Source organism: Lynx canadensis, chromosome E2 (genome assembly GCF_007474595.2).
Source record: "Lynx canadensis isolate LIC74 chromosome E2, mLynCan4.pri.v2, whole genome shotgun sequence".
Taxonomy (NCBI): Eukaryota; Metazoa; Chordata; class Mammalia; order Carnivora; family Felidae; genus Lynx; species Lynx canadensis.
The window spans coordinates 19,372,689-19,399,047 of NC_044317.1; the positions used below are offsets into that span (position 1 = coordinate 19,372,689).

A 26,359-nucleotide genomic window follows, 5' to 3' on the forward strand; every position below is an offset into this window, starting at 1 on the left:
AACCATAACTAGTGTGTGGCAGACTCAGACTTGAACCCATGGCTGCTTCTCACATGTACAGACACTGAGGAATGATAGTCTGTAAATCTCCGTAATAACCAATGCTTTTAACATTCACAAAAAACTGAAAAATAAGTAGGTGATTTTTAAAAAATCAGTTATTTTTTTTATTTTGACTTATTTTATTTTTTATCTTTTTAAATATACAACCAAATTAGTTAGCATATAGTGCCACAATGATTTCAGGAGTAGATTCCTTAATGCCCCTTACCCATTTAGCCCATCTCCCCTCCCACAACCCCTCCAGTAACCCTCAGTTTGTTCTCCATATTTATGAGTCTCTTCTGTTTTGTCCCCCTCCCTGTTTTTATATTATTTTTGTTTCCCTTCCCTTATGTTCATCTGTTTTGTCTCTTAAAGTCCTCATGTGAGTGAAATCATATGATTTTTGTCTTTCTCTGACTGACTAATTTCACTTAGCATGATGCCCTCCAGTTCCATCCACGTAGTTGCAAATGGCAACATTTCATTCTTTTTGATTGCCAAGTAATACTCCATTGTACATATATACCACATCTTCTTTATCCATTCATCCATCAATGGACATTGGGCTCTTCCCATACTTTGGCTATTGTTGATAGTGCTGCTATAAACATGGGGGTGCATGTGTCCCTTTGAAACAGCACACCTGTATCCCTTGGATATATGCCTAGTAGTGCAATTGCTGGGTCATAGGGTAGTTCTATTTTTAGTTTTTTTGAGGAAACTCCATACTGTTTTCCAGAGTGGCTGCACCAGCTTGCATTCCCAAAGATCAGCTTTTAAGGGCCTGCTATGTGCTGGGCTCTTAGTGAGCTCTAGAGACACAAAAATGATTAAGACCTAGTACCTTGAAGAATTTACAACCTTACTATTGATATCAATATTGTTAGACACTGGGTGAACTCTGTTAAAAATGCTGTTAGGAGAAGTATAACAAAATGGCAGCTTCTTGAATTTTGTGACATATATATCTCACTGTGACAGCTTCAGGGATGCTTCACTGTGTCATTAACATTAGGACCATGGCAGTTAATAATGTATTTCAGTTACGGGCAGGAGTTAGTTACATAGGAAGGTCTATAGTCCATCTAGATAAGAACAGGTGTATAAGGTGAGAGTAAGCATATTCAGCTTTTAGGGAGGTAGTATTATTACTTCATACTCACAGCATTATGCAGGATAATTGAGAAGAAACCATTCTTCATAAAATAGGCTTTAGTAAACTGTCCCTATCTTGGGAAGTGGGATTAATGAGGACTATGTAAATCACCATATTATTACAATGTATTTATTTATATACACATACACATACATATTAGATATTATATGAGCTATGAATATTAGATATTATATAGTTATGAGATCATTCTCCCAGGATAAGATCTAACATATAGTATATATATATATAGTTATGAGTTTGAAGTTTATACTTTTTTCCCTCTATTTTATACTAATAGCTACTTTTGGAGTAATACTATCCAAGTATCAGATTGTTTCAAAACTTCTGACATTACTGCTTCATGAAAGTCTGGATTCAGGAGAAAAATTTAGCATCATACTTACTCTTGGTCATTGCACAGAGGATTGTGGTAAGTATTAAATTTATTCAGTGTGCTTATTAGAACAGTGGAGTGGAAATCCACTTTTCCCTCATTTTCATGTGAAAGGCTTAAAAGTACTGCCTTTCTCCAAGCCATTCAGGCCCCAAGCTAGTCATTTTGCTCTTCATCCTTCTTCATCCATACTCTTCCTTATCCCTTTCTGCCCAGTTCCAATTTAGGCCCTTAGCCCCTCAACATCTTTCACCAATGTTATTGGAATAGATTTCTCCTGTGTTCCCTCTCTCGTATCTCCATTTTTCAATCCACTCTTATACTGCTGCACAGATCCAATCCTGTTCTCCCTTACTGAAAACCTTTGAAAGTCCTATCTTTCTTTCTCTACTTATCACTCTCTTTTTTCTCCTCCTCTTCCATTTTCCTCCCTCTTTCCATTCTTCTCCTGCTCTCTCTCTGTCCATTTTCCTCTTTTCCAACCCTTTCTACATTCCTCGCTCTCTCTCCTTGCAATCTCTTCTCTCCTCTTTGCTCCCTGCTCCACTTTTCCATTCTCCTTGCTTTGCTGTCTCTTGCTTAGGATTTACTATCTTCTACTCTCATTTTTGATATATTTTCCAGAGGAAAATCAGTATGACCTTTTTAAAAACAATGGGCTTCCACTCATGATACAAGCCTTAACTGAATCACAGAGTGAGGAACTAAACAAAGCTGCCACTTTTGTGCTTCACAATTGCAAAAAAATTAGTAAGTATATTGTTACTTTAAAAAAATACCAAAGTTTATGAAAGGGAATTTGTATCTGCTGAATGAGCCAAACCCCTTAAGGTCCCCAGGCTCTTCTTACATTTGAAAAGCAGAGTATATGATTTGGACATGACTAGAGTGTTTCATCATATTAAAAATCTATCTGGAAGAGAGCAACAATATAGAGAATTTACTTATTTTATGCATTGTGGACAAATTTAGTTGTAGGACTTAAACTTGAGGTCTACAGGTGACTTGTGGTTAAATTATAAAGTACATTTCATTTATTTTAAAAACTGAGTGCCTTTATTTGCCAGGCACTCTGCTAGGTTTTAGGGATACAATGATTAAGAAACAACAGTCTGCACTCATAGAGCTTAGTTTAACTAGATAAACAGGTAGTCATTAATAATCTCAAAAATGAATGAATTGTTATATATTAACCTAAGGGCTAGGAATGGATGGAGCAATAGAGCTTAGAGAGCATAGAACAAAAGACTGTGTTTTAGACTTGGAGCAGAAAAGGCTTTGGAAGAAGTGATTCTTGAGCTGAGATCTGAATATGTAGCATTAACTAACTAGGTGAAAAGAAGGGAATTTGTTATGGCAAATGTCTCAGGTATGAGCAACAGTGAGGCACAAAGACCCTGTGTTAGGAGGGAGCATGCATTGAAGGATTAATGGCCATTGAATTAGTCTTCATGGAAGAAAAATTGCTGCTGCAAAATGCAAAAAGAAAACTTAAAAGATTATAGGAAGGAACCACTCTATGAAAGCTGTTGAAAAAAAACTACTTTAAAACCAGTATCCATATACCTGAGGGTGTTCGTGTATCTGGCATAACATATTTTCATGATATTCTTTCTCCTATAACTCTGCAGATTAAAGTCTAATTTATGACCGGGGCTTGGGCCTCTGCCTAGCACTTGCTTTGTGTTTATTTTCTATACCATTTAGACAGTTAATTTAGTCTAGATGGGCCAAATTTAGAGAAGGGGGTGTGGGGCATGAGGTTGTCTGTATTTAGTGTTAAAATTATGTTTAAAGTGTAAAAAAAACATTTCCAGTAATGGATAAATTAACTATTTTTCCCCATATTATGAAGCTGAAAAATTATGTCTAAGTCTAGGAGAATATTCTTTTGATGAGAATGAAAAACAATTAGAAGACATAAATATGAAAGAGAAGAATCTTGAAGAGTACTGGAAGAAAGCAAAGGAAATTCTACACAGAATAGAACAGCTTGAAAGAGAAGGAAATGAGGTGGGGTTTTTTTGTTTCAAAGAATATAGAACTTTTTTCAAGGTTTTTTGTTTTGTTTTTTCAGTAGAGGTTAGAGGGTAAAATATTTTTCCTGCTAAGTTATTTTTTAAGTTTTATTGGTTTTAAATTCAAAATTAAGTAGTGATACTTGAGTAACCATCTTTGAGCACAGAAAGAAAAGATTTTTTTTTTTTTAATTTATTTTTTTTTTTTTTAATTTTTTTTTTCAACGTTTATTTATTTTTGGGACAGAGAGAGACAGAGCATGAACGGGGGAGGGGCAGAGAGAGAGGGAGACACAGAATCGGAAACAGGCTCCAGGCTCTGAGCCATCAGCCCAGAGCCCGACGCGGGGCTCGAACTCCCGGACCGCGAGATCGTGACCTGGCTGAAGTCGGACGCTTAACCGACTGCGCCACCCCGGCGCCCCCAGAAAGAAAAGATTTTTAAGAAATGGAAATGATGACTGAAAAAATAAGAGACACGGAAGATAGAGATCTAACATCTGTATAATAAGGGTTCAAGAAAGAGAAAGGATGGAGAAGTAATCTCTCTCTCTTATATATGTATATGTATGTATGTATATATACACACATATACATGTTTCTATATTTTTTTATGTATGTACAATTTGTGTCTTTGTGTGTGTGTACTTTTTAAAAATGTTTATTTTTGATGGGGCGCCTGGGTGGTTCAGTCGGTTGAGCACCCGTCTTTGTCTCAGGTCATGATCTTTTGGTTTTTGAGTTCTAGTCCCGCATGTGTGAGCTCAAGCCCTGCTTTGGGCTCTGCAGTCTCTCTCCCTCTCTCTCTGCACCTCGTGAGATTCTCTCTCCTCTCTCTCTCTACCCCTCGCTCACTCATGCTGTGTCTCTCAAAAATTTTTTTAAATGTTTATTTATTTTTGAGAGAGAGAGAACAAGCAGGAGGGGTACAGAGAAAATGGGGGACAGAGGATCCGAAGTGGACTCTGTGCTGATAGCAGAGAGCTCCATGCAGGGCTCAAACTCACGAGCCAGGAGATCATGACCTGAGCTGAAGTTGGATGCTCAACCAACTGAACCACCCAGGTGCTCCTTTGTGCATGTATTTTTAAATTTTTTTTTCCAACGTTTATTTATTTTTGGGACAGAGAGAGACAGAGCATGAACGGGCGAGGGGCAGAGAGAGAGGGGGACACAGAATCGGAAACAGGCTCCAGGCTCTGAGCCATCAGCCCAGAGCGCGACGCGGGGCTCGAACTCACGGACTGCGAGATCGTGACCTGGCTGAAGTCGGACGCTTAACCGACTGCGCCACCCAGGCGCCCCTGTGCATGTATTTTTAAAAATAAAAGCATAGTGCTCAACTTAGTATAATAGTATAGTAATTTCATTCTTTTAAATGACTGAGTAGTATTCAATATTAAAGATTATTATAAATTTATTTAACTAGTACTTAATTGAGAGACATTTAGATTATATTCAATCCCTCACAAGTGTAAACAACTCTAGAGTAAATGTCTTGCTACCCTATATTTTTTATATATATATGTAAAATATATATAAACATATATAAATATATATATAATAAAAATATATATAATATATTTTGTTGTTGTTAAGTTTATTTTTATTGGAGAGCCTGGGTGGCTCATTTGATTGAGTGTCCAACTTTGGCTAAGGTCATGATCTTGTGGTTCGTGAGTTTGAGCCCTGCATCAGGCTCTGTGCTGACAGCTCAGAGCCTGGATGGAGCCTACTTTGGATTGTGTGTCTCCCTCTCTCTCTGCCCCTCTTCTGCTCATGCTATGTGTGTGTCTCTCTCTCAAAAATAAATAAAACACTAAAATTTTTGTTGTTTATTTTTATTTCTTTTGAGAGAGAGCGAGCAGTGTAGGGGGGCAGAGAGAGAAGGAGACAGAATTCCAAGCAGGCTCCATGCTGTCACTGCAGAGCCCAATGTAGAGCTCGAACTCATGAACCATGAAATTATGACCTGAGCTGAAATTAAGAGACGCTTAAGCGACTGAGCCACCCAGGTGGTAAATATATATATTTGTAACCACCTTACTAAGATGTAAATCACATTCCATACAGTTGACTTGTTTAAAGTGTACATTTCATTGGCTTTTAGTATAACCACAGAATTGTGCAACCATTACCACAATCAATCTTAGAACATTTTTATCACGCCCCCCAAAAAACCCCATACCTTTTAGCAGTCACCCTCCCTATTTCCCCATCCATTCTTCCCACCTTCCCAGCCTAGGCAACCACTAAACTATTTTCTGTGTCTATGTATTTGTCTATTCTGTACTTTTTATATAAATTGAATCATAGAGCACATGGTCTTTTGTGACTGGCTTCTTTCATTTAGAATAATGTTTTCAAGGTTTATGCATGTTTATATTAGTATTTCATCTTTTTTTAAAAAGCTTTATTGAGATGTTATTCACACACCATACCATTTGCCCATTTAAAGTGTACAATTCAGTAGTGTTTAGTATATTTACAGTATATGCAACTATAGTCATTTACAATATTTTTATCATCTCAGAAAGGAACTCTGTACCTTTTAGGTATTTCCTTGCATTCTCCATTCCCAGCCATGTGTGTGTATATGTGTGAGCAGGGGAGGGGCAGAGAGAGGGAGGGAGAGAGAGAATCCCAAGCAGGCTCCTTGCTGTCAGCAAGAGCCTGACACAGAGCTTGATTCCATGAACTGTGAGCTCATGACCTGATCCAAAATTAAGAGTCAGACGCTTAACAAACTGAACCACCAAGGTTCCCCTATCTATAGGATTTTTTTGTAAAGATGTGCAAGTTTTATTATGAACAATCCTGTCAAATTGTTTCTCCATAGAAGTTGTGCAATTTATGCTCTCACCTGTAAGTTATGAGAGTGTATACCCTTTCAATTTTTGCCAGTGTCCTAGATGAATGCTGTCTCAGTGTAGCTTTATTGTGCATTTCTCTTATTGCATGTGGGATGGGGCATTTTTTCATAAGTTTAGGAGCTATTTATGTTTCCTTTCCCATTAACTGTTCATCTCCTTTTCCTATTTTTCTATACTGTTGTTGATCTTCTTCATATTTCATTATAGTAGCTTTTCATAAATGTTGATAGAAAAATCATACCCCAAGACATGATTTATACATAGTCTTTCTAGATGTTTTGATAATCATTTGGTTTGCTTCTGACCTTTTTTTCTTCTGAGTCCGCCCTCCCCACAACCGCCCCAGCCACCCATATTATTCTTGGTCTATAGTAGAGCTTTGAAAAAAATTTTTCATGGGGTCAACTATATTAGTTTCTTTTCTTCATGATTTATTGATTCTGTGTGATATTTAGAAAGGCCTTCTTCCCCTCAGGAATGTTAAAATATTATGTCTTCTTTTAAAATATATACAATTTCTGGGGCACCTGGGTGGCTGAGTCAGTTAAGTGTCTGACTTCAGCTCAGGTCATGACCTTGTGGTTCATGAATTTGATTCCCACATTGGGCTCTCTACTCTGAGTGCAGAGCCCACTTCGGATCTTCTGTCTCTCTCTGTCTCTTCCCCACTCACGCCGTCTCTAGTTCAAAAATAAACATTAAAAAAAACCACACATGCACACACACACACTTATATGTGTGTGTATATACATATATATACACACAAGTTCAGTTTTTTATATATCAATATTTAGCTCATTTTGACTTTTTTTAAGTTTATTTATTTTAAGAGAGAGAGCATGAATGGGGTAAGGACAGAGAGAGAGGCAGAGAGAGAATCCCAAGCAGGCTTCACACTGTCAGCACAGAGTCTGATATGGGGCTCAAACTCACGAACTGTGAGATCATAACCTGAGCCAAAATCAAGAGTTGAATGCTTACCCTACTGAGCCACCAGGCTCCCCTCATTTTGACTTTGTTTTTGTGTGAATTGTGAGATATGGATCCAATTTATTTTTCCCCAGATGGCTACCCAGTTGTCCCCAGTTCATTTACTAAATAAATTCCCCTTTCCTGTTAATGTAAACTGTCCCTTTTATTATGTATATTCTGTTGACAATCATGAACTTTTCCTATATTATTTAAAGAAAGTATAAATTGGATTATAAAACAAATGGATTATCTTGAAATTATTTACTTGTCATTTTTACATTATAGGAAAAAATACAAAGAGAAAAATACAAGGATAATGTTTCATCTATGAACATAAATATTCAAAATACATTGAAACACCTCCATGGAGATAGTATTGGCAAAGGCCCTGAAGCAGAAGATAAGGATAAAAGCCAGTCTAGAAAGCTTCCGAGTTGTAAATCCCATGGAATTCTAACTACAGCGTGTACAAATGATCACCAAATGAAGACCCTGTTAAAGAGTACAAATCCAGTTGATGCTTGTTATAGGGAGAGTGGACAAAATAAAACTTTATATAAAGCCGATTCAAGCTATAGTCAAAACTTACATGAAAGAACAAATTTTGAAAAAAAGAATTCTGTTTCTCAATCAAGGTATAGTTTAATAATTGTTTCTAACTTTATTTATTCAAGTATTTTTTTTTGTAGTACTATGTTATTAAGCCCTGGGATATAGAAATGATAAAAAATGGTCTTGGGAGGAGCCTAAATGGAAATGTTGGGAATGGAGTTTGGATGGGGAGGTATGGACCAGTTCATCTAGGGCCTTGTATGTCACAGTCAGGATTTTTGGTTTTCACTCATAGGGCGTAGGGAGCCATTGACAATTTTAAATTGTGTGACATCAGATTTGCATTTTAGAAAGGATACTCAGAGAACTTAACCTGAAACCCTATACCTGAAGTAACAACACATGCATTAATAATCCATCGGCAATGTAGCAAAAACCAGTTTGTAAATTTAATTTGATAAAAAGGAGTAGTGTGTGATGAAAATATGGCTCAGGATTACCTTTTCATTTGTTCCTTTCACCTCACCTCCAGTTCATGACCTTGCTCCCTCAGATAGCCTGTGGGGCTGGACCTGAGATGTAGCTTTTCTTAAAAATTTACTTGTGTTCTCTCCTCTGATGGATACTGAGCTAGTAGGGAAACTGAAGAGTATTGCTGCTATATTCTGGGAAGGTTGCAATGTAAACGGAATATTAGGGAGATGGATTACATCATCACCACTCCTTTTTTTCCTTTATAAAACCATTCTTGATATTAATTTTAACCTGATTTCTCAGGGATGTGGAATTGGAAAGCATTGAAATATGCCCTTGGGCCAGCTCTCTTGCTTTCTGTCCCATTGCTTTTGTTCTCTCCTTTTTTTTTTTTTTTTTACGTTTGTTTGCTTGTTTATTTAAGTAATCTCTCCACCCAACATGGGGCTCGAACCCGTGACCCCAAGATCAAGAGTCGCATGTTCTTCTTCCAACTGAGCCAGACAGGCACCCTATGTTTTTCTCTTTTATAACTTTTTCCCTGTGTTTCTGTTGGCATCAGTATTATTGCCTTTTGGAATCTTATTTAGCTCTACTTTTAGAAAGGAGGCTATAACCATTACAAACGCTACTTTGGTAGAATTTGATAGACTTTGGTAGATCCTGGTTCCATCTCCTGCCTGCCAAACACCCAGAATCACACCACTGCTTACAGAAACATTTGTGCACACACTGAGCAGTATGTTTACTTTTAATTTCTGGTGTCTGTTTTCTTTTAGTGACCATGTTTTTAAACCTCCAATTCCTGTTGTCAAAAATAGAAAGCAGGAGTTACCAGTAACAGGTATGATTAAAAATATTTCTTCTTTGATTTTTTAAGAAAACATATTTAGGTGACTAATACAGCTAAAAATGTAATTGGTATATTTGCCCTCTAACATATAAACCACACTTGTGACTCCTTTCTGGTGTAAATACTTTAATCACCTATTGACATCCAGAACCTTTCTGTTTATCCAACAAGATGACTGAATATGTAGTACTGTACTAAAGTTTATGAAAATCTTGAGAATTAATATATCATGTAAATGTCAGGTCCTTTTCATTAATCAAAAGAATCTTAAATATTGCAATTTTTTTCCAGATCCATTTACATTATGTTCAGATATAATAAATAAAGAAGTCATCACTTTTCTAGCAACTGACAGTCATTCTAAAATGTTAAAGTATAGATGCTCAGGTAAATATTTTTTATACAGTTATTTTGTAATTAAAACTTTATATGATATTAGTTAACTAGACTTTACAATAATTCTGCCTGTGTGATTTAAACTTCATTGCCTTTAGGATCACCTGGGTGGCTCAGTCGGTTAAGCATCTGACTTCAGCTCAGGTCATGATCTCGTGGTTCATGAGTTTGAGCCCCACATCAGGCTCTCTGCTGTCAGTGTGGGGCCTGCTTCAGATCCTGTCTCCTTTCTGTTGCCTGCACACACGCACACTCTCACTTTCTCTCTTAAAAATAAATAAACATTGGGGCGCCTGGGTGGCTCAGTCGGTTGAGCAGCCAACTTCGGCTCAGGTCATGATCTCACGGTCCGTGAGTTCGAGCCCTGCGTCGGGCTCTGTGCTGACTGCTCAGAGCCTGGAGCCTGTTTCAGATTCTGTGTCTCCCTCTCTCTCTGACCCTCCCCCATTCATGCTCTGTCTCTCTCTGTCTCACAAATAAATAAACGTTAAAAAAAAATTTTTTTTTAATAAATAAACATTAAAAAAAAACACTTCATTTCCATTAGAGAAGTAACAATCTGGAATATCATAAAACATTCAAATTAATACCTCTTATCTGCATTAGCCGGTGCTTCCAGTATTCATTATCTGAATCACCATAGCTAACATTTTTTTTAATTACTTTATTATTCTGTTTTTGTCACAATTAATACCATCTATGAGTTTAGCTTTTCTGAGTAAGGTAAACGTTTTGTATATTTTCAGAGAGCATCAGTGGGTGTATATTCTGGATAATGCTGTACACATTAGGCATTAAGTGTTAAACAATATCTATTTTTACATCTGTAGTTAGTATATAAATGTTTCTAGTATTATATGCCCCATTAGTTATTTTTTATTAATAATTTATTTATTTTTAATTTACATCCAAGTTAGTTAGCATATGGTGCAACAATGATTTCAGGAGTAGATTCCTTACTGCCCCTTACCCATTTAGCCCATCCCCCCTCCCACAACCCCTTCAGCAACCCTCTGTTTATTCTCCATATTTAAAAATCTCTTATGTTTTTGTCCCCCTCCTGTTTTTATTTTATTTTATTTTTAATTTTTTTCATGTTTATTTATTTTTGAGAGAGAGAGACAGAGCGCAAGCAGGTGAGGGACAGAGAGAGAGGGAGACAGAGAATCCAAAGCAGGCTCCAGGCTCTGAGCTGTCAGCATAGAGCCAGACGCGGGGCTCGAACTCAAGAGCATGAGATCATGACCTGGGCTGAAGTAGGACACTCAACCGACTGAGCCACCCAGACACCCACCCCTCCCAGTTTATATGTTATTTTTGCTTCCCCTCCCTTATGTTCACCTGTTTTGTGTCTTAAAGTCCTCATATGAGTGCAGTCATATGATATTTGTCTTTCTCCGACTAATTTCACTTAGCATAACACCCTCTAGTTCTATCCATGTAGTTGCTCCATTAGTTATTTGTTCTGCAGGGGCCCTGTAAATGTTCCATCCATCCAAAGGACGCTTAATTCATCCCTTTTCCTCCTCCATACCCTGGTATTTCCTCTTTGTTTTAGTGTCACACTCTGTTACGTGGATAAAATTCAGGCTCATGTTAGGCTCAAAATATCAGTATTCTTTAGTCTTGGATGTAGAGTTTGTCTCTATTACTCTAAAACTAGCAATACCTAACTATGATCTGAATGCCATCTCTTTTTTCTTCCCCATTTTAATACTTGTGAAATCTTTCTCTTCATTACCTTTCTATCCATTAACTTCTTTTGTCCCCACTTAAACTATGTTCATTTCTTCTTGTCTTAAAGAGAAAAATCTAGAGGTGCCTGGCTGGCTCAGTTGGAGGAGCATGTGACTCTCGATCTTGGGATCATGGATTTGAGCCCCACGTTGGGTGTAGAGATTACTTAAAATAAAATAAAATAAAATTAAAACTTAAAAAGGAAAAATTTAAATACTTTATGTGACTTGCTGTCCCTTCAAATATTCATCTGCTCTTTCTTTCATCATTACCAGATACTTGCTCTTTCTCCTTTCTCTTTCAATGTATTAATTTCCTTCTTAGTTCCTTGCAATCTGGCTTCTTTTATTGCCATTCTACTAAACTTTAATGTTAAAGATTATCTGAAGCCTCTTTTTTTCTGCCAAACCAATGACTTTTTAAAAAATTCTTCTCCTCTTTAGTATCTCTACACTGTTGATAACCATTTCGTGGAATCCTCTCCTCTCAATAGTTTAAAGACACAGTTCCCAAACTATCCACCCAGACTCCCAGGAGGTCTGTGGTGAACTTGAAAGGGCATGACAAAATACTTTAAATTTTATAAATGAGTGGCGCCTGGGTGGTTGAGTCTGTTAAGCATATGACTCTTGATTTCAGCTCAGGTCATGAGCTCACAGTTTGTGGGATTGAGCCCTGTGTCAGGCTCTGTGCTGACAGCGAGGAGCCTGCTCGGGATTCTCTCTCTCCCTCTCTCTCTGCCCCTCCTCCACTTGCATACACAAGCAATTTCTCTCTCTCTCTCTCTCTCTGTCTGTCTCTCTCTCTGTCTCTGTGTCTGTCTCTCAAAAAAAAAAAACATTAAAAAAATAAATTTTATAAGTGAAATACATAATAATCAACATCTTTTGGATACCACAGGAACTACTAGCTCAGAGTCGTTACAGTTTCACCATTAGCTTGCACTGCATTCCTTTTGATGATTTCATGTCATTGTGGACCTGAGTTTCCAGTGGTTGTGATAAAAAGCAAGCACTACATAAAAATAATGTGGAACAGGAAATGAGGGTGGCAGTGTCAGTCAGATTCCAAGATAGGAGAATTTGTTCCGTACCTAGTAAGTGCATATATCGCATTAGGAGTAACTGTGATTAGGGGTGCTTAGCTGGCTCAGTCAGTAGAGCAGTGTGACTCTCGATCTCAGGGTTGTGAGTTTGAACCCCATGATGCTTATAGAGATTACTTAAAAATAAAATCTTTTAAAAACAAAGGAGTAATTGTGGTTAATAAGAATGAAATCTAAATATTTTTCAATTTAAGTGTATTATTTTTTCAAATGGCTACTAAGTTATTAGAACATAAATGCTTATTAAGTTGTTTGGGACTTAACAGAAGATTGGTATTTCTTTTGGCCTAGGAGTGCCATAAAAAGTCACCAAGATCTCAAGGATGCCATGACGTGAGAAAGTTTGGGAACCTCTGGTGGGAAGTATTCCACAGGGCAGAGGAGATACTTTATTACTGTTAACTCCCTTTCATATCTTAGTTTGTTTGAGATGGTTCTTTCCTAGTTCCCTTCTTTAATGATGATTCACTCACTTCACAGACACTTAAGGAGTGTTTATTCTTTGGCAGGCATGGGGATCAGATTAATAGAACTAGTCCTCATCTCAAGAAGTCTGAAAAACACTTCATTTTATCACCTTTATTACTTTATCTTTCTCTTCCTGCCAAATTTCTGCATATTTCCCCAAGACATAATCTATAGCACTTACTCAATGCTGTTTCAACATCTGCTTTTGTGGCATCACCTATCATACTGATAATTTTCAAATCTTTATCTCTACACTTGGCTTCTACCTTGGATTATATATAGCCTCATCCTCCTTTTCTAGCTACACCTAAGACATATTTCAATATCTTGTTTTTACTTCAAGGTTAATGTATTTAAAACACAGCATCTTTCTCCCTTTTAAATTGCCTTCCCTCCAGCCACTCCATTTCTATTAGTGTGGTCACTATTCTTTTGGCCTCCCAGATTTCAAACTTTAAATCATTTATAACCATTTTTTCTCTTTATATCCCCTATTTCTAGTCTGTCAAATTTCATTTTTTCTTCTTTCCCACATAGGCCCTTTTTGCTTCATGCTTCAATTACACCAGCAACTTTCTAGCAACTTTCAATTACACTTTTTTGTTTTTCAGTTTTAAGTCTCACCAACCCCCAACTGTAATGAGCATATTGCTGTTAACTTCTCTTTCTAATATGTGCTTTTTATCATGTTACCGAGCTAAAGGCCCCTCAGTGCTTCTCTGTAACTCACTGACTCAGCCTCTCTGCCTGACTTTTAAATTTTTGTGGACTTTTATTCTGCTTCCACTTGTTAAATTTTATTGCATATTTGTTCTCTTTAAGTCTGCCAGAAAGTTGCTATGCTTATTCCAAACTTTGTCATTCAATCAACTATCAAATTACTTAAGAATTATCCTAAACTTTTCCCTTACCCCAGTAGCTCATTATTCACCAGTTTTTACCTCAGAAATCTCTACATTCTCCCTGTAAATGTCTTGTTTCAGAATTCCTCATTTATATTCTGGACTGTTGAAGTAACCCCTCAACTGAACCTCTTACCTTCAGCTAAACTTTCTATGACACAAATGAAATCATGTCATTTCCCTGCTTAATAAATACCCTCTAGTTCCTTCCCCATTGACTTGCAGATAGAAATAGCATGGCTTTCAAGACCATTGTCATCTGGCCCCCTGCAGCCCTCACAAGACTCAACTTTCCTCCTACATTTTTCTCATACTTTATACTCCAGCCACACCAAAGTACCTATAATTCTCTGAACACGCTATGCTTTTTCAACTTTTTTGTTCTTTTACACATGTTTATGGTACTTGAAATGTCCTCATCCTAGCCAACTTCCTGCCTGGCTAACTTCTAGTCTTTTAGTAGTGGGCCACTAATACCATTAGGCGACAGGCAGACGGGGAACTTTATAATGGATGGATGTGGCTAACATCACCTGAACCTAGTGATCAATCTTAACATTAAAAAAAAAAGAGAGATAGTCAGACTTTATGTGCCTCTTAATATGATACAGTGAGAGGTCCTCAATACTGCCTGTGAGGAATTCTACTAAAAACAATTGAATCTGAATCTAATCAATCATCCAGATCTAATTACTAGTTTATTGGACACACAGGAACATTTTAAAGCATGCACCTAGGATATAATCAATGAAACCTAGCCTTTGGGTAACTCCATAGTATAAATGATCTAGTGTCTATATCAAGTAAATGACAAGGAGGAAGAGAGGAGAATAGATTGATTAAAATAAACTTGAGGCATTTCAACTGAAGGTAATGATGGACCTTCTTTGGATCCTGGTTTTTTGTTTTTTTTTTTTTTTTTTTAATTTTTTTTTTCAACGTTTATTTATTTTTGGGACAGAGAGAGACAGAGCATGAACGGGGGAGGGACAGAGAGAGAGGGAGACACAGAATCGGAAACAGGCTCCAAGCTCTGAGCCATCAGCCCAGAGCCCGACGCGGGGCTCGAACTCCCGGACCGCGAGATGGTGACCTGGCTGAAGTCGGACGCTTAACCGACTGCGCCACCCAGGCGCCCCATGGATCCTGGTTTAAACAAACCAATTGTAAAAAGAAAGTTTTGAAATGATGGGGAAATTTAAGCACTGACTGGATATTAGATTATATTAGACATAATTTTTTAAGGTTTGATAATGGTTTTGTGTGTTTAAAAAAAGTCCTTCTCTGTTAGGGATGAATATGAAGTATTTACAGATGAAATTATAGTTTCATGCAAATTCCAGGCTCCATAATCTAGTGTATACATGGAGGGCAGAGCAGAATAAGTGGGTTATAGACAAAATATGACTGACCATAACTTAATAATTATTGAAGGTGAATGATGGATATGTGGAAGTTCATTATACTTTTCCCTTTACTCTTGTGTGTTTGAAAATTTCATAATAAAACACTGAGACAAAAAGAGATGACTGGGCATAAGAGTCACTTCTTCTGGGTATTTTTCCTAATGGTGACTCCTGCTGAGAACCTGACCAAACTAGATGCTCCTTTTCTATATCATCCTGACTGTTCATACCTCTATTGCAACACTTTTTTCACTGTATTGTATTGTCTTTAATCTTAACATGACTGACCTTCTTGACATATTTATAATTAAGTTCCTGATTTTACTTCAGTTATCATCATAAAGATATTTGCTTTCATAGATTTGTTACTAGATATTTTGTAATACCTATGCATCACTTTAATTTGTTTTCTTTTAGGTTGCATAGCAGTAGGAAAATCCCTGAATAGCCGAAATTTTAGCAAGCTCTTGCACTCTTGCCCATACCAATGTGATCGTCACAAAGTCATTGTGGAAGCTGAAGACAGATATAAAAGTGAACTAAGGAAATCACTTATCTGTAACAAAAGTAATTAATTCAGCAGCTTTGAAACTGTTATTATGACTCTACCTTTTGAACTGTAATCTAGAACACGAAGTATATTAAAAAGTTAGCGGGTAAAATCATGTTGAAAAGAAAGTATCTTAGAGCAACCAGTGTTTTAAGATGTACCCAGGGAAAAGATTTAGTCTCTGGTCATTTAAAAATTCTTCCTAATCCATCTAAGGATTCCCATTAGAAGGGGGGAAAAGGAACTATCATACTAATGGAATTAATGTGCAGATTGATACTCTAAGTACACTAAATGTTTTCTGTATTTTTCAGAAATTCTGCTGACCCCACGTAGGAGACGACAACTCAGTAGTGAATCTACTACCTCTGGAGGAATAAGTTAATATATTTAATTATTAAATAAACCTAAATTTCATATAGTTCTGAGAAAAAGAGGACAGCTAAATGATGGTTTCTCAGTCCCATTGATGGTTCTTAAATGATAACCGTTGGGTCTGATGAGGGTCATAGTTCCTAAGAAAAGGGGCTTCCCACTTCCCTTCCTCATGTTGCTTTCTCACTCATTGCTTGCCCACTGGGGAAGAAGCAGGAGGACACTAACATTTATTAAGCACTTACTAGGTGTTAGGTATTTTATGGATATTTCCTTTGATTCTTATAATAACATTATAAGGTGTGTAGTATTTTATTTCCCCTTTAAGGCATAATGAGTTGGCAAATGGCAGAGCTTACATTCAAATGCAAGCCTGTCTTTCTCCAGAAGTCCCTGTCCTATCCTCCTGATCACATTTCTATTTTAAGAACAAAATTATTCTCCTATGTATAAGTGCTTCAGAGAGATTTTGCAAAAGATTTTGGTTCATAACTACAGCACTTCAAACAATCAAAATTTAAGAGACAAATAGTATAAACCTTTAAAGCCCTGCTTAAAAATCAAAATACTTCTTGGGGTACGTGGGTGGCTCAGCCGGTTGAGCATCTCACTCTTGATTTCAGCTCAGGTCATGATCTCATGGTTCATGGGATCGAGCCTCATATCTGGTTCTGCGCTGAGAGTGTGGAGCCTGTTTGGGATTCTGTCTCTTCCACTCTCTCTGCCCCGCTTCCACTCACGTTCTCTCTCTCTCTAAAAATAAACAAGGGTGCCTGAGTCAGTTAAGCATCTGACTTCGGCTCAGGTCACGATCTCACGGTTTGTGGGCTAGAGTCCTGCATCGGGCTCTGTGCTGACAGCTCAGAGCCTGGAGCCTGCTTCAGATTCTGGATCCTGTGTCTCCCTCTCCGTCTGCTCCTCTTCCACTCGTGCTCTATCTCTCTCTCTCTCTCTGTCTCAAAAATAAATGGATATTAAAAAAAAATAGTAAAAATAAAAACTAAACTTAAAAAAACCAAAATGCTTCTTAAATGATGAGTTAATTTATGGGAATTTATATTTAACTACAGGATTAAAATTTCAGGTTTATCACCATTCCAAATTTATTACAGAGACTTAGTGAACATTACCATTTTCTTCTCTTCATATGAAATTAATACCTGCAGAGTAAGAATAAGCAGTTAAGTACTTTACTTGTCAAAGTAACCTGGAATTTAGTAACATTTATTGAATTATTCTGTTATTTATTGCAAAGATATTTAGACATTCATATGGAAACATTTTACCATATACTTTTATTTGGCCATTTTCACTGCTAAAGCCTTAAAAGAAATTTCAAATTTATTTTTAATATTGTGGTTTTTTTTAAGTTTATTTATAATCTCTCTACCCAACATGGGGCTTGAACTCACAACCCTGAGATCAAGAGTTACACACTCTTACTGACTGAACCAGCCAGGCACCCCTGAAATTTATTTTTTATATCTGGGTCTTTTTCTATGTTAAAAGTTCTGCGTTCCGGGGTGCCTGGGTGGCTCAGTCGGTTAAGCATCCAACTTTGGCTCGGGTCATGATCTCACAGTTTGTGAGTTTGAGGTCCTCGTCGGGCTCTGTGCTGACAGCTCAGAGCCTGGAGCCTGCTTCAGATTCTGTGTCTCCCTCTCTTTCTGCCCCTCCCCCACTCACACTCTGTCTCTCTCTCAAAAATAAACATTAAAAAATTAATTAAAAATTCTGCATGCAAATTAAAATTAACTACAGTACTCCTCTAGGGCAGCCCACTTTTTGTTTTGTTTTGTTTTTTTCACATGCAATTTATTTATTTATTTATTTATTTATTTATTTATTTATTATTTATTATTTTTTTTAATATATGAAATTTATTGTCAAATTGGTTTCCATACAACACCCAGTGCTCATCCCAAAAGGTGCCCTCCTCAATACCCATCACCCACCCTCCCCTCCCTCCCACCCCCCATCAACCCTCAGTTTGTTCTCAGTTTTTAACAGTCTCTTATGCTTTGGGGCAGCCCACTTTTTGAAGTAATATTTTGCGTAGAAACTGTTAGAAAATGGTTGTTTTTCCATAGAAACATGTTGCACTTGGAAAACTTGCTTTTGACAAGGAGTTGGCATCAAATGAATAATGGATTTTTTTCAGCAACATGACTTAAAAACAAATGTGTAACAATTTAAAATATCCTATAATTGGGGCACCTGGGTGGCTCTGTCAGTTGGGCATCCAATTTCGGCTCAGGTCATGATTTTGCAGTTTGTGGGTTCGAGCCCTGTATCATTCTCTGTGCTGACACCTCGGAGCCTGGAGCCTGCTTCGGATTCTGTGTCTCCCTCTCTCTCTGCCCCTCCCCTGCTCACACTCTGTCCGTCTCTCTCAAAAATAAGTAAATGTTAAAAAAAATTTTTTTTAAATATCCTATAATCATTTTACATAGTAAAATCATTTGTAAAGCCTCATGAAAAGCACATAATTGTGGTTGTACATTGATTATACGGAGGGATCCTAAATACTGTTAAGTGACATTCAGCTCATAAGTACATACATCTTTTTTGTAGATTAGAATTGCTTTAGCTAACGCCAAAAGGCTAATAATTTGGTCTGCTTTTTTAGAATTTAGAAAGGCATCTTGAGATACTGATTAGATTGAACTTCTCTTTCATAAGTACGCTAAGAATGTTTGGTACATTGCCATTTTTCCTCCTTGATTTCCCTTTCGTTTCAAGACACATTTATGAGCATTCATTTGGTTGTAGGTTGCATTCAAATTTGAAACCATTCTTTTGAGAAGAGACCATTGCAGCATCTAAGCATTTAAAGAGACTTGGCTCTCTTTTAGGATAGACTGGTGTCTTGAGAGATTTTGCAAAATAAGAGTCCCTAGAATTGAACCTTCTTGCCTACTTTCCCTTACCCTTTCCTAAAGCCTGATCAATGTTAAGACTAGCACTAAAGGGGTTCCTGAGTGGCTGTGTTGGTTGAGCATCTGACTTAGGCTCCGGGCCATGATCTCGTGGTTCATGAATTCAAGCTACGCCCCCTCCCCCCACTCCCTCTCCTGCTGGCTGCTGTCAGTGTAGAGCCTGCTTCGGATCCTCTGTCCCTGTCTCTCTTCCCCTCCCCTGCTCATGGTCTCTCTCTCTCTCTCTCTCTCTCTCTCTCTCTCTCTCTCAAAAGTAACCAAGCATTAAAAATAAAAAGATAGTCACTAAAGAAGGGGAGCCCTGAGATAGTCACTCACAAAGGGGAGCCCTGTAGGGTAGAGCTGCTTCCTCCTTCTAGGCTGCTCAATACTCTGCTGCAATAACCTTTGAGGAATTGGGCACAGATGTAGGAGTCAGTGAGATGGCAGCTGTATTGGAAAAGTGAGAATTGGCTTTACATGAACAATTCCTGGACCCCAGTATCCTGAACATTATAATAACCCGTCCACTCCTGATTATGAGTTCAAATCATTAAGCAAGTGAAATTGAAATCCTCTATTTCTTAGATGACAGCTTTCTAGTAGAGCTAAAAGTAAGCTCTAGTAGAGCTAAAAGTTTGAAACACTTTTTACCAATAATTAGGTTTTTTTTTTTAACAAATATTTGTTGATCATCTACTATGTGCCAGATATTATTTTAGGCACTGGAGATATAACGGTGAGCAAAACAGACAATAATTCTTATCTTCCTGGACCTTGCATTCTAAGTAATACCATTAAGTAATCATCAGACATTATTTTCAGTGATTTCTCAGCCTTCTTCTGGCAAGATTTTCATTTCTGTTTTAAAAGATCTGAACCATGCCTCCTATCCTAGGAGAAGTAGACAAATGGCTCACAGTCTTGACCTGCAAGGGCAAGATTTTCTAAAGTTGTCCCAGCACCACTGTTTCAATTCCTTCTAAAGTAAATAGCAGCCTTAAGTGGAAGTAGAGAAAACTCCTCCTATCAACATCTATCTACAATGATAACATGAGTTAGCAATGAACAAAAAACCTTACAAGAAAACTATTTCCTAGTAATCATCACCAGAAGATATTTATGTACACAGATACCAACTGCATATTCTTTCTGTTGTAGAAAGTATCCCTAATAACCAGATAGTTAAAAACTTCCTTCTCCCTTGTGCAGCCTATTTTTTGAGTTTTAATCAAGCTGAGCACCCATACAGGTAGTGAATGTTTTTAAAAGTGAATTTCAAAAGACCCTTTTTAAAAAAAATATTTATCAAGGCTGATAATTAAAGTAACAAGTGTCGATATTCTTTTTTATTCTATGAAGTTTTGGAGCCCTTTGGGAAGACTGTATCTGTAAGATAGGTAAGCTGTCTGTTAATTGTCCTCACAGGAATGTTGAGAGAATTAAAAATCAAATGTTTATAAATTCTTGTGCTTCTTGATTGAAAGATGTTCCACGTATTGCAATAGAATTGTTAAAATTATTGAAGAATTCACAGTGATAAGACCTAGCTTAATAGTAGGCACTCAATTTTTAAAATTGAAATGAATTTCTATATGATGAGTAATGCAGGCATGAAGCTTTCTCACTACATAGTTCATATCCTTAGAGTAAGTTAAGAACTTATCCTTAGAGTAAGTTAAGAAGATCCCTTTTTTCAGCAAGTACTTATATATTCTACGATTCTCATTAATTACAGAAAAAAGAAGAATTCGTAAAAATTTTACCAAAGAAGAAGTAAATTACCTTTTCAATGGAGTTAAGAAAATGGGAAATCACTGGAATTTAATTTTGTGGTCTTTCCCCTTTCAGCAAGGACGGAAGGCTGTGGATCTTGCTCACAAATACCACAAGCTGACCAAAGGCTCCAAGCATGAAGCTCCTTGATCAGAATACTTGTCAGTTTTTAGGTTTAACTAATAGAATACAATGGCTTGAAACACAATTTAAAATCTTCTAAACTCTCATGAAACAGAGAACGTGAAAACAATACTGTTTTAATTAAATACTCCTTGTGATTCTGTATCTCTTTGAATTATTAAAGTAATTTATAAAACAAATACACTTTTTAATGTGTAGATTAGTAAGCAAAATTCCTTTATAAGGTCAAACATTTGTTTAGGAATATGCTTTTATTTTTCCTTAAGCTCAAAGAATACAGGTCAGAGAAAAAAAAATCAGCCTTTAAGCATTATTTGACAATATATTGTAATGGATACCATGTGAGACATTTGGATTTTAGTATATATTCTCACCCTGTGTAAGTTCCTCCCCAGAATTTAGAATAGTTTCCCAAGCTGTTCAAATGAAGTTCCCACATATTAAATCAATGTTTGACATTTTGTTAGCTAAACTAAAATGTTTCCTCTTCTAGAGGCTAATTGTGCAGTTCCTTTGAATATCCCCAAATTCTATGGTCAGGTTCACTTTTTTGGTGTATGTTTATTTGCCTTTGCTTTTTAAAAGCTTAGAACAAATTTTTATCATTTAAGTTAGTTTTCTTCTAGTGGAAAACCAAGCTATTTGACCTCAGTTGTCTATTTTTCTTACTCTTTTTATATTCCTATCCTGATCCCCAAAGGATGCTGTTGCAGCCTTTATTAAACTTAATATGCTGTTGCTGTGGCAAAGGGATCAAGTATCAGAGCCTTAAAGCTCACCTGTTCTTATATACCCGTTGGTTCACTGCTTCGTGTCATTGTAATAGATTTCTTCAGTCCCAAAAGGTATTTCCAGAAAAGTTTGTATTCTTTGACCTTTTCACATCATGACTATATCTACTTGGATAAATTAAGAATTTTTATTAAATTTATTTTTTAATGTTTTATTTATTTTTGAGAGAGCACAAAGCAAGGAGGGGCAGAGAAAGAGGGACAGAGGATCCGAGGTGGGCTCTACACTGACAGCAGTGAGCCCAATGTGGGGCTCAAACTCACAAATCACGAGATCATGACCTGAGCCAAAGTCGGACACTCAAACGACTGAGCCACCTAGGTGCCCCAGAATTTTTACTAAATTTCTAATTTTCTGATCCATAATGAAAATTGCAGAGAGCCAATAAGCAGAAAATTTTCTTTAAATTCAAAATTTCCTTTAAATAAAAGAATATTTTTTTTTATTTTTTTTAACGTTTATTTATTTTTGAGACAGAGACAGAGCATGAACGGGGGAGGGTCAGAGAGAGGGAGACACAGAATCCGAAGCAGGCTCCAGGCTCTGAGCTGTCAGCACAGAGCCCGACCTGGGGCTCGAAACTACAGACCACGAGATCATGACCTGAGCCGAAGTCGGCCGCTTAACCAACTGAGCCACCCAGGCGCCCCTGAATACAAGAATAATTTAAAATTACAAAGGGGTGCCTGGGTGGCTCAGTCAGTTAAGCGTCCGACTTCGGTTCAGGTCATGATCTCACAGTTCATGAGTTCCAGCCCCGCATCTGGCTCCCAGCTGACAGCTTGGAGCCTGCTTGGGATTCTGTGCCTCCCTCTCTCTGCCCCTCCCCTGCTTGCTCTCTCTCTCTCTCTCTCTCGCTCTCTCTCTCTCTCTCAAAAATAAATAAAGATTAAAAAAAAATTAAAGTTAGGAAAATTCCTTATAGCATCTCAAGTGTGAATGAATCTTGTCCATTTATTTTTTTTTTTAATTTTTTTTTTTCCAACGTTTATTTATTTTTGGGACAGAGAGAGACAGAGCATGAACGGGGGAGGGGCAGAGAGAGAGGGAGACACAGAATCGGAAACAGGCTCCAGGCTCTGAGCCATCAGCCCAGAGCCTGACACGGGGCTCGAACTCCCGGACCGCGAGATCGTGACCTGGCTGAAGTCGGACGCTTAACCGACTGCGCCACCCAGGCGCCCCAAATCTTGTCCATTTAAATAGGCTTTTTGATTTGCACTTCTCAAGACTTAGGAAAGTTGTTTTAGGTCAAAGGGGAAAACATTGTTTTGTCAGTCTTATTGGCTTAATCAGGAGTTGTTTCTTACAGATGTTCAGAAAGGATTTAAACATGTTTTTCTACTTTAAGTGGGTCTCAGGTAATAGTTCTTTTATTGATCGGAAATTAACAGAAAAATCAAACACTGCTTAACTCAAGCATCCCCAAGAATATGATATACTGTCGGTTAGACACTGATTTGTGTCAGTTACTGAGACTATATTTAAAATAACCAATACTGGGGCACCTGGGTGGCTCAGTCCATTAGGTGTTGGCCTCTTGATTTTGGCTCAGGTCATGATCACTCAGTTCATGAGATCGAGCCAAGTCAGGCTCTGTGCTGACAGTGCATGGCCTCCTTGAGATTCTCTCTCCCTCTCTCTGCTCCTCCCCCACTCATGCTCTGTCTCTCTCTCAAAATAAATAAACATTAAAAAAAATTAACCAATGCTATATTGCCTTCTGAAACCTTGAAATTTTATCCTAACTCTTCACTAACTTGGTTAACATGAGCTGCTTTTTTTCCCCTCAGATGGAAATATTTGGTAATAAAATAGATGAAGACACATCAAAAGGAAAGTGGAAGAACGATGACATATTAGAGAACTGTATAGCTTTAGGAATTTAGACATGACAAAATCAACAGGGAATAAAAAATGATTTTAATAATGACAGACCTTTGGAGTTGGAATTGACCTCAGTTATAGTTCCCTGCCAGAGGCATGAACTGCTGTACAACAATCTCAACATTTGTGGCTGTCTTTAATTTTGCATAAATCCTCAGAAACCTGGAATTTACTACTTCACAAGGTGATAATTGGTGGTCAGTTCTAACTTAGATTAAAATGAAATGTGCCCTCTTCAAGCACCTTCTGTAGAACCACAAAAGTTGAATTTCTTTTCTACATGCCAATCCTTGAGAAAGGAAAAGATAGCTATTCATCACTTTCTCCTTTTCCCTCTACATTCTCTATCCTTCATGCTGATAAGCCCAGTTACTTCATGCTTCAGCAGAACAGTGTCATGTCTCCTTATGGGCTTAGTCACTGACCACTGGACACTTACTTGTCTTGATAAAATGTGTCCAGGGAGTGCGTGGGTGGTTCAGTCAGTTGAGTGTCCGACTTCAGCTCCAATCATGATCTCACAGCTAGGGAGTTCGAGCCCCACGTCAGGCTCTGTGCTGCCAGCTCAGAGCCTCTAGCCTGCTTCAGATTCTGTGTCTCCCTCTCTCTTTGCCCCTCCCCCGTTCACACTCTGTCTTTCTCTCTGTCTCAAAAATAAACATAAAAAAAAAATGTGTCCAGAAAGAAATGTGGCTTTACTGCCAGAGTATGTCTGTACCCAGTTTGTCATCTAGTATATTAGGCATCTCTTCCTACTTCAGATCATCCACAGCTTTGAGTGTGATGCTGCATTCTCATCCAAGTCACTGAGGGTAACTTGAGGTGCTGGGCCAGGGTGAGAGGCTGGGCAGGCTCCTAGCAGCCTCTGGTTATCCCTGTTCATCGGTTCCCTTTGGGCCTGGTCTTTGACCTGCTGCAATGCTATCATCCAGGCTACATTTCACTTTGAGTGAATTGTCAAATGCCCCGTTGAAATCTGCATTTGCTATGTCTAGCATCCTCTTGCCTGGCATTCCTGCAAAAAAAAAAAAAGAGAGAGAGAGAGAGACTGTGAATCTTGTCCTATCTTTTCCTTTTCTATCTAGTCACATTTAGAGAATTTCAGCTAGGGCTGATGAAGTTCACTGGCCTGGAGTTTTAAACTCCATCTTCTGTCCTACGGAAATCCAGACACTGCCTTTTTATGACTTACAATACTTTCCAGACTTCTAAGGGTGTAACTCTTCATGGATTTTCACTCTCACTGCCTTGTTTGAACCTTACATTCAGGTTGGCCGATGCTATGCCCATTTGTTGGATCCTGTAACTCATGCTGCCAACATTTTGGCAGAGCCAGGATCAGAATTCTACTCCTTTGAAACTCACGTAGGTGGTTGCTTTTCTGCCATATCCCACTTCCTTGTGATATTTAGAAATGCCTTGTAAAGTGAGCGTTTTCCACAGAGGATAGCAAGAACCCTCAAAGGCCACTAAAGTTAAGCTCCATGAGTGAAGTGTATTTTTTTTCCTTCCATTACCCTTTTCCTTCCCCTTGTCTCCCTGACCTTTTATCCTTTCACATATCTTTCTTGTCACTACCCCCACCCCCAAGAAAGGAAATCAAAGCTGCCTATTTCTGTTGTGAAATGCTGTCTCCCTGGAAATATCATTTTGAAAACCCTTGGTGGCTCAGTTGGTTAAGCATCTGACTCTTGATTTCAGCTCAGGTCATGATCTCACAGATTGGGAGATCCAGCCCCGTGTGGAGCTCTGCACTGAAAGCTTGGACCCTGCCTGGGATTCTCTATCTCTGCCCCTCCCCTGCTAGCGTGCTCTCGTGCCCTCTCTCTCAAATAAACTTAAAAAAAAAAAGTTAATAAACACAATTGTATTGTTTGCTGCAGTAAAGATTACTACCTTGCACTCAATAAGGAGTGAGGTGAAAAGCGGGATATTTATGAGGACTTGGGGGTCTAGTTTAAGATGGGTCTTTCATTGCGGGGCTAAGAATTAGGCAAAATTCATGATAGCTTAAGTTCAGTGAATAGGATTGAAGTACTGGGATGCTACCTTTTAGCACTGGGATCCTTGGCCAGGTTTCTTAAGTTTTCTGAGCTTCAGGTTTCTAGTCTGTAAAAGGGTTAGATACGATTCAATGAGATAATGTGTGACTGGCACAGATCAGCGCCAGATAAATGGCGCTATCGTGTAATAGTCTCACTCCAAAGCCTGAGCTTTTCTCCTTAGCCTGGGCCCTCGACGGCGCATCGCTAGCGGATAGCTCGGCGAGGACCCGAGGCTAGTGCCACTACTCCCCTTGGCCGGCAGAGGCCGCCCGCGCGCCCTCCGTCCCGGCGGCTCCAGGTCCCGCCGCCGTCGCCTCTCTGCGCATGGCTGCCCCGGCTGTTGCCTGACCGCCCCCCACCTTCCGCCGCCGCAGCGGCCTCACGACCCTGTGGGAGCTGGCGGACCTTCGTGGGCCCAGCGAAGCGCGGCGGGCGGTGCGGACCCTGCGGGGTGGGCGGCGCGAGGGGCGGCGCGAGGGCGGCGGAGAGTGGGCGGCCCGGCCAGGGTCCTCGCGGGTCCT

At 38.4% G+C, this 26,359-nt stretch overlaps 1 protein-coding gene across 1 annotated transcript in view; it reads left to right on the forward strand.

Moving 5' to 3' along the window:
• The window catches only part of TERB1 (telomere repeat binding bouquet formation protein 1), a 41,313-nt gene extending 20,129 nt beyond the window's left edge, over positions 1-21,184 (forward strand). The window contains exons 9-17 of the mRNA XM_030298970.1: positions 1,500-1,631; positions 2,220-2,345; positions 3,451-3,608; positions 7,744-8,093; positions 9,264-9,328; positions 9,629-9,724; positions 15,769-15,918; positions 16,216-16,281; positions 20,933-21,184. Coding sequence (XP_030154830.1) covers positions 1,500-1,631; positions 2,220-2,345; positions 3,451-3,608; positions 7,744-8,093; positions 9,264-9,328; positions 9,629-9,724; positions 15,769-15,918; positions 16,216-16,281; positions 20,933-21,120 — 1,331 coding nt within the window. The 3' untranslated portion in view covers positions 21,121-21,184. The remainder of the gene's footprint in view (positions 1-1,499; positions 1,632-2,219; positions 2,346-3,450; positions 3,609-7,743; positions 8,094-9,263; positions 9,329-9,628; positions 9,725-15,768; positions 15,919-16,215; positions 16,282-20,932) is intronic.
• The last annotated feature ends 5,175 nt before the right edge of the window (positions 21,185-26,359 follow it).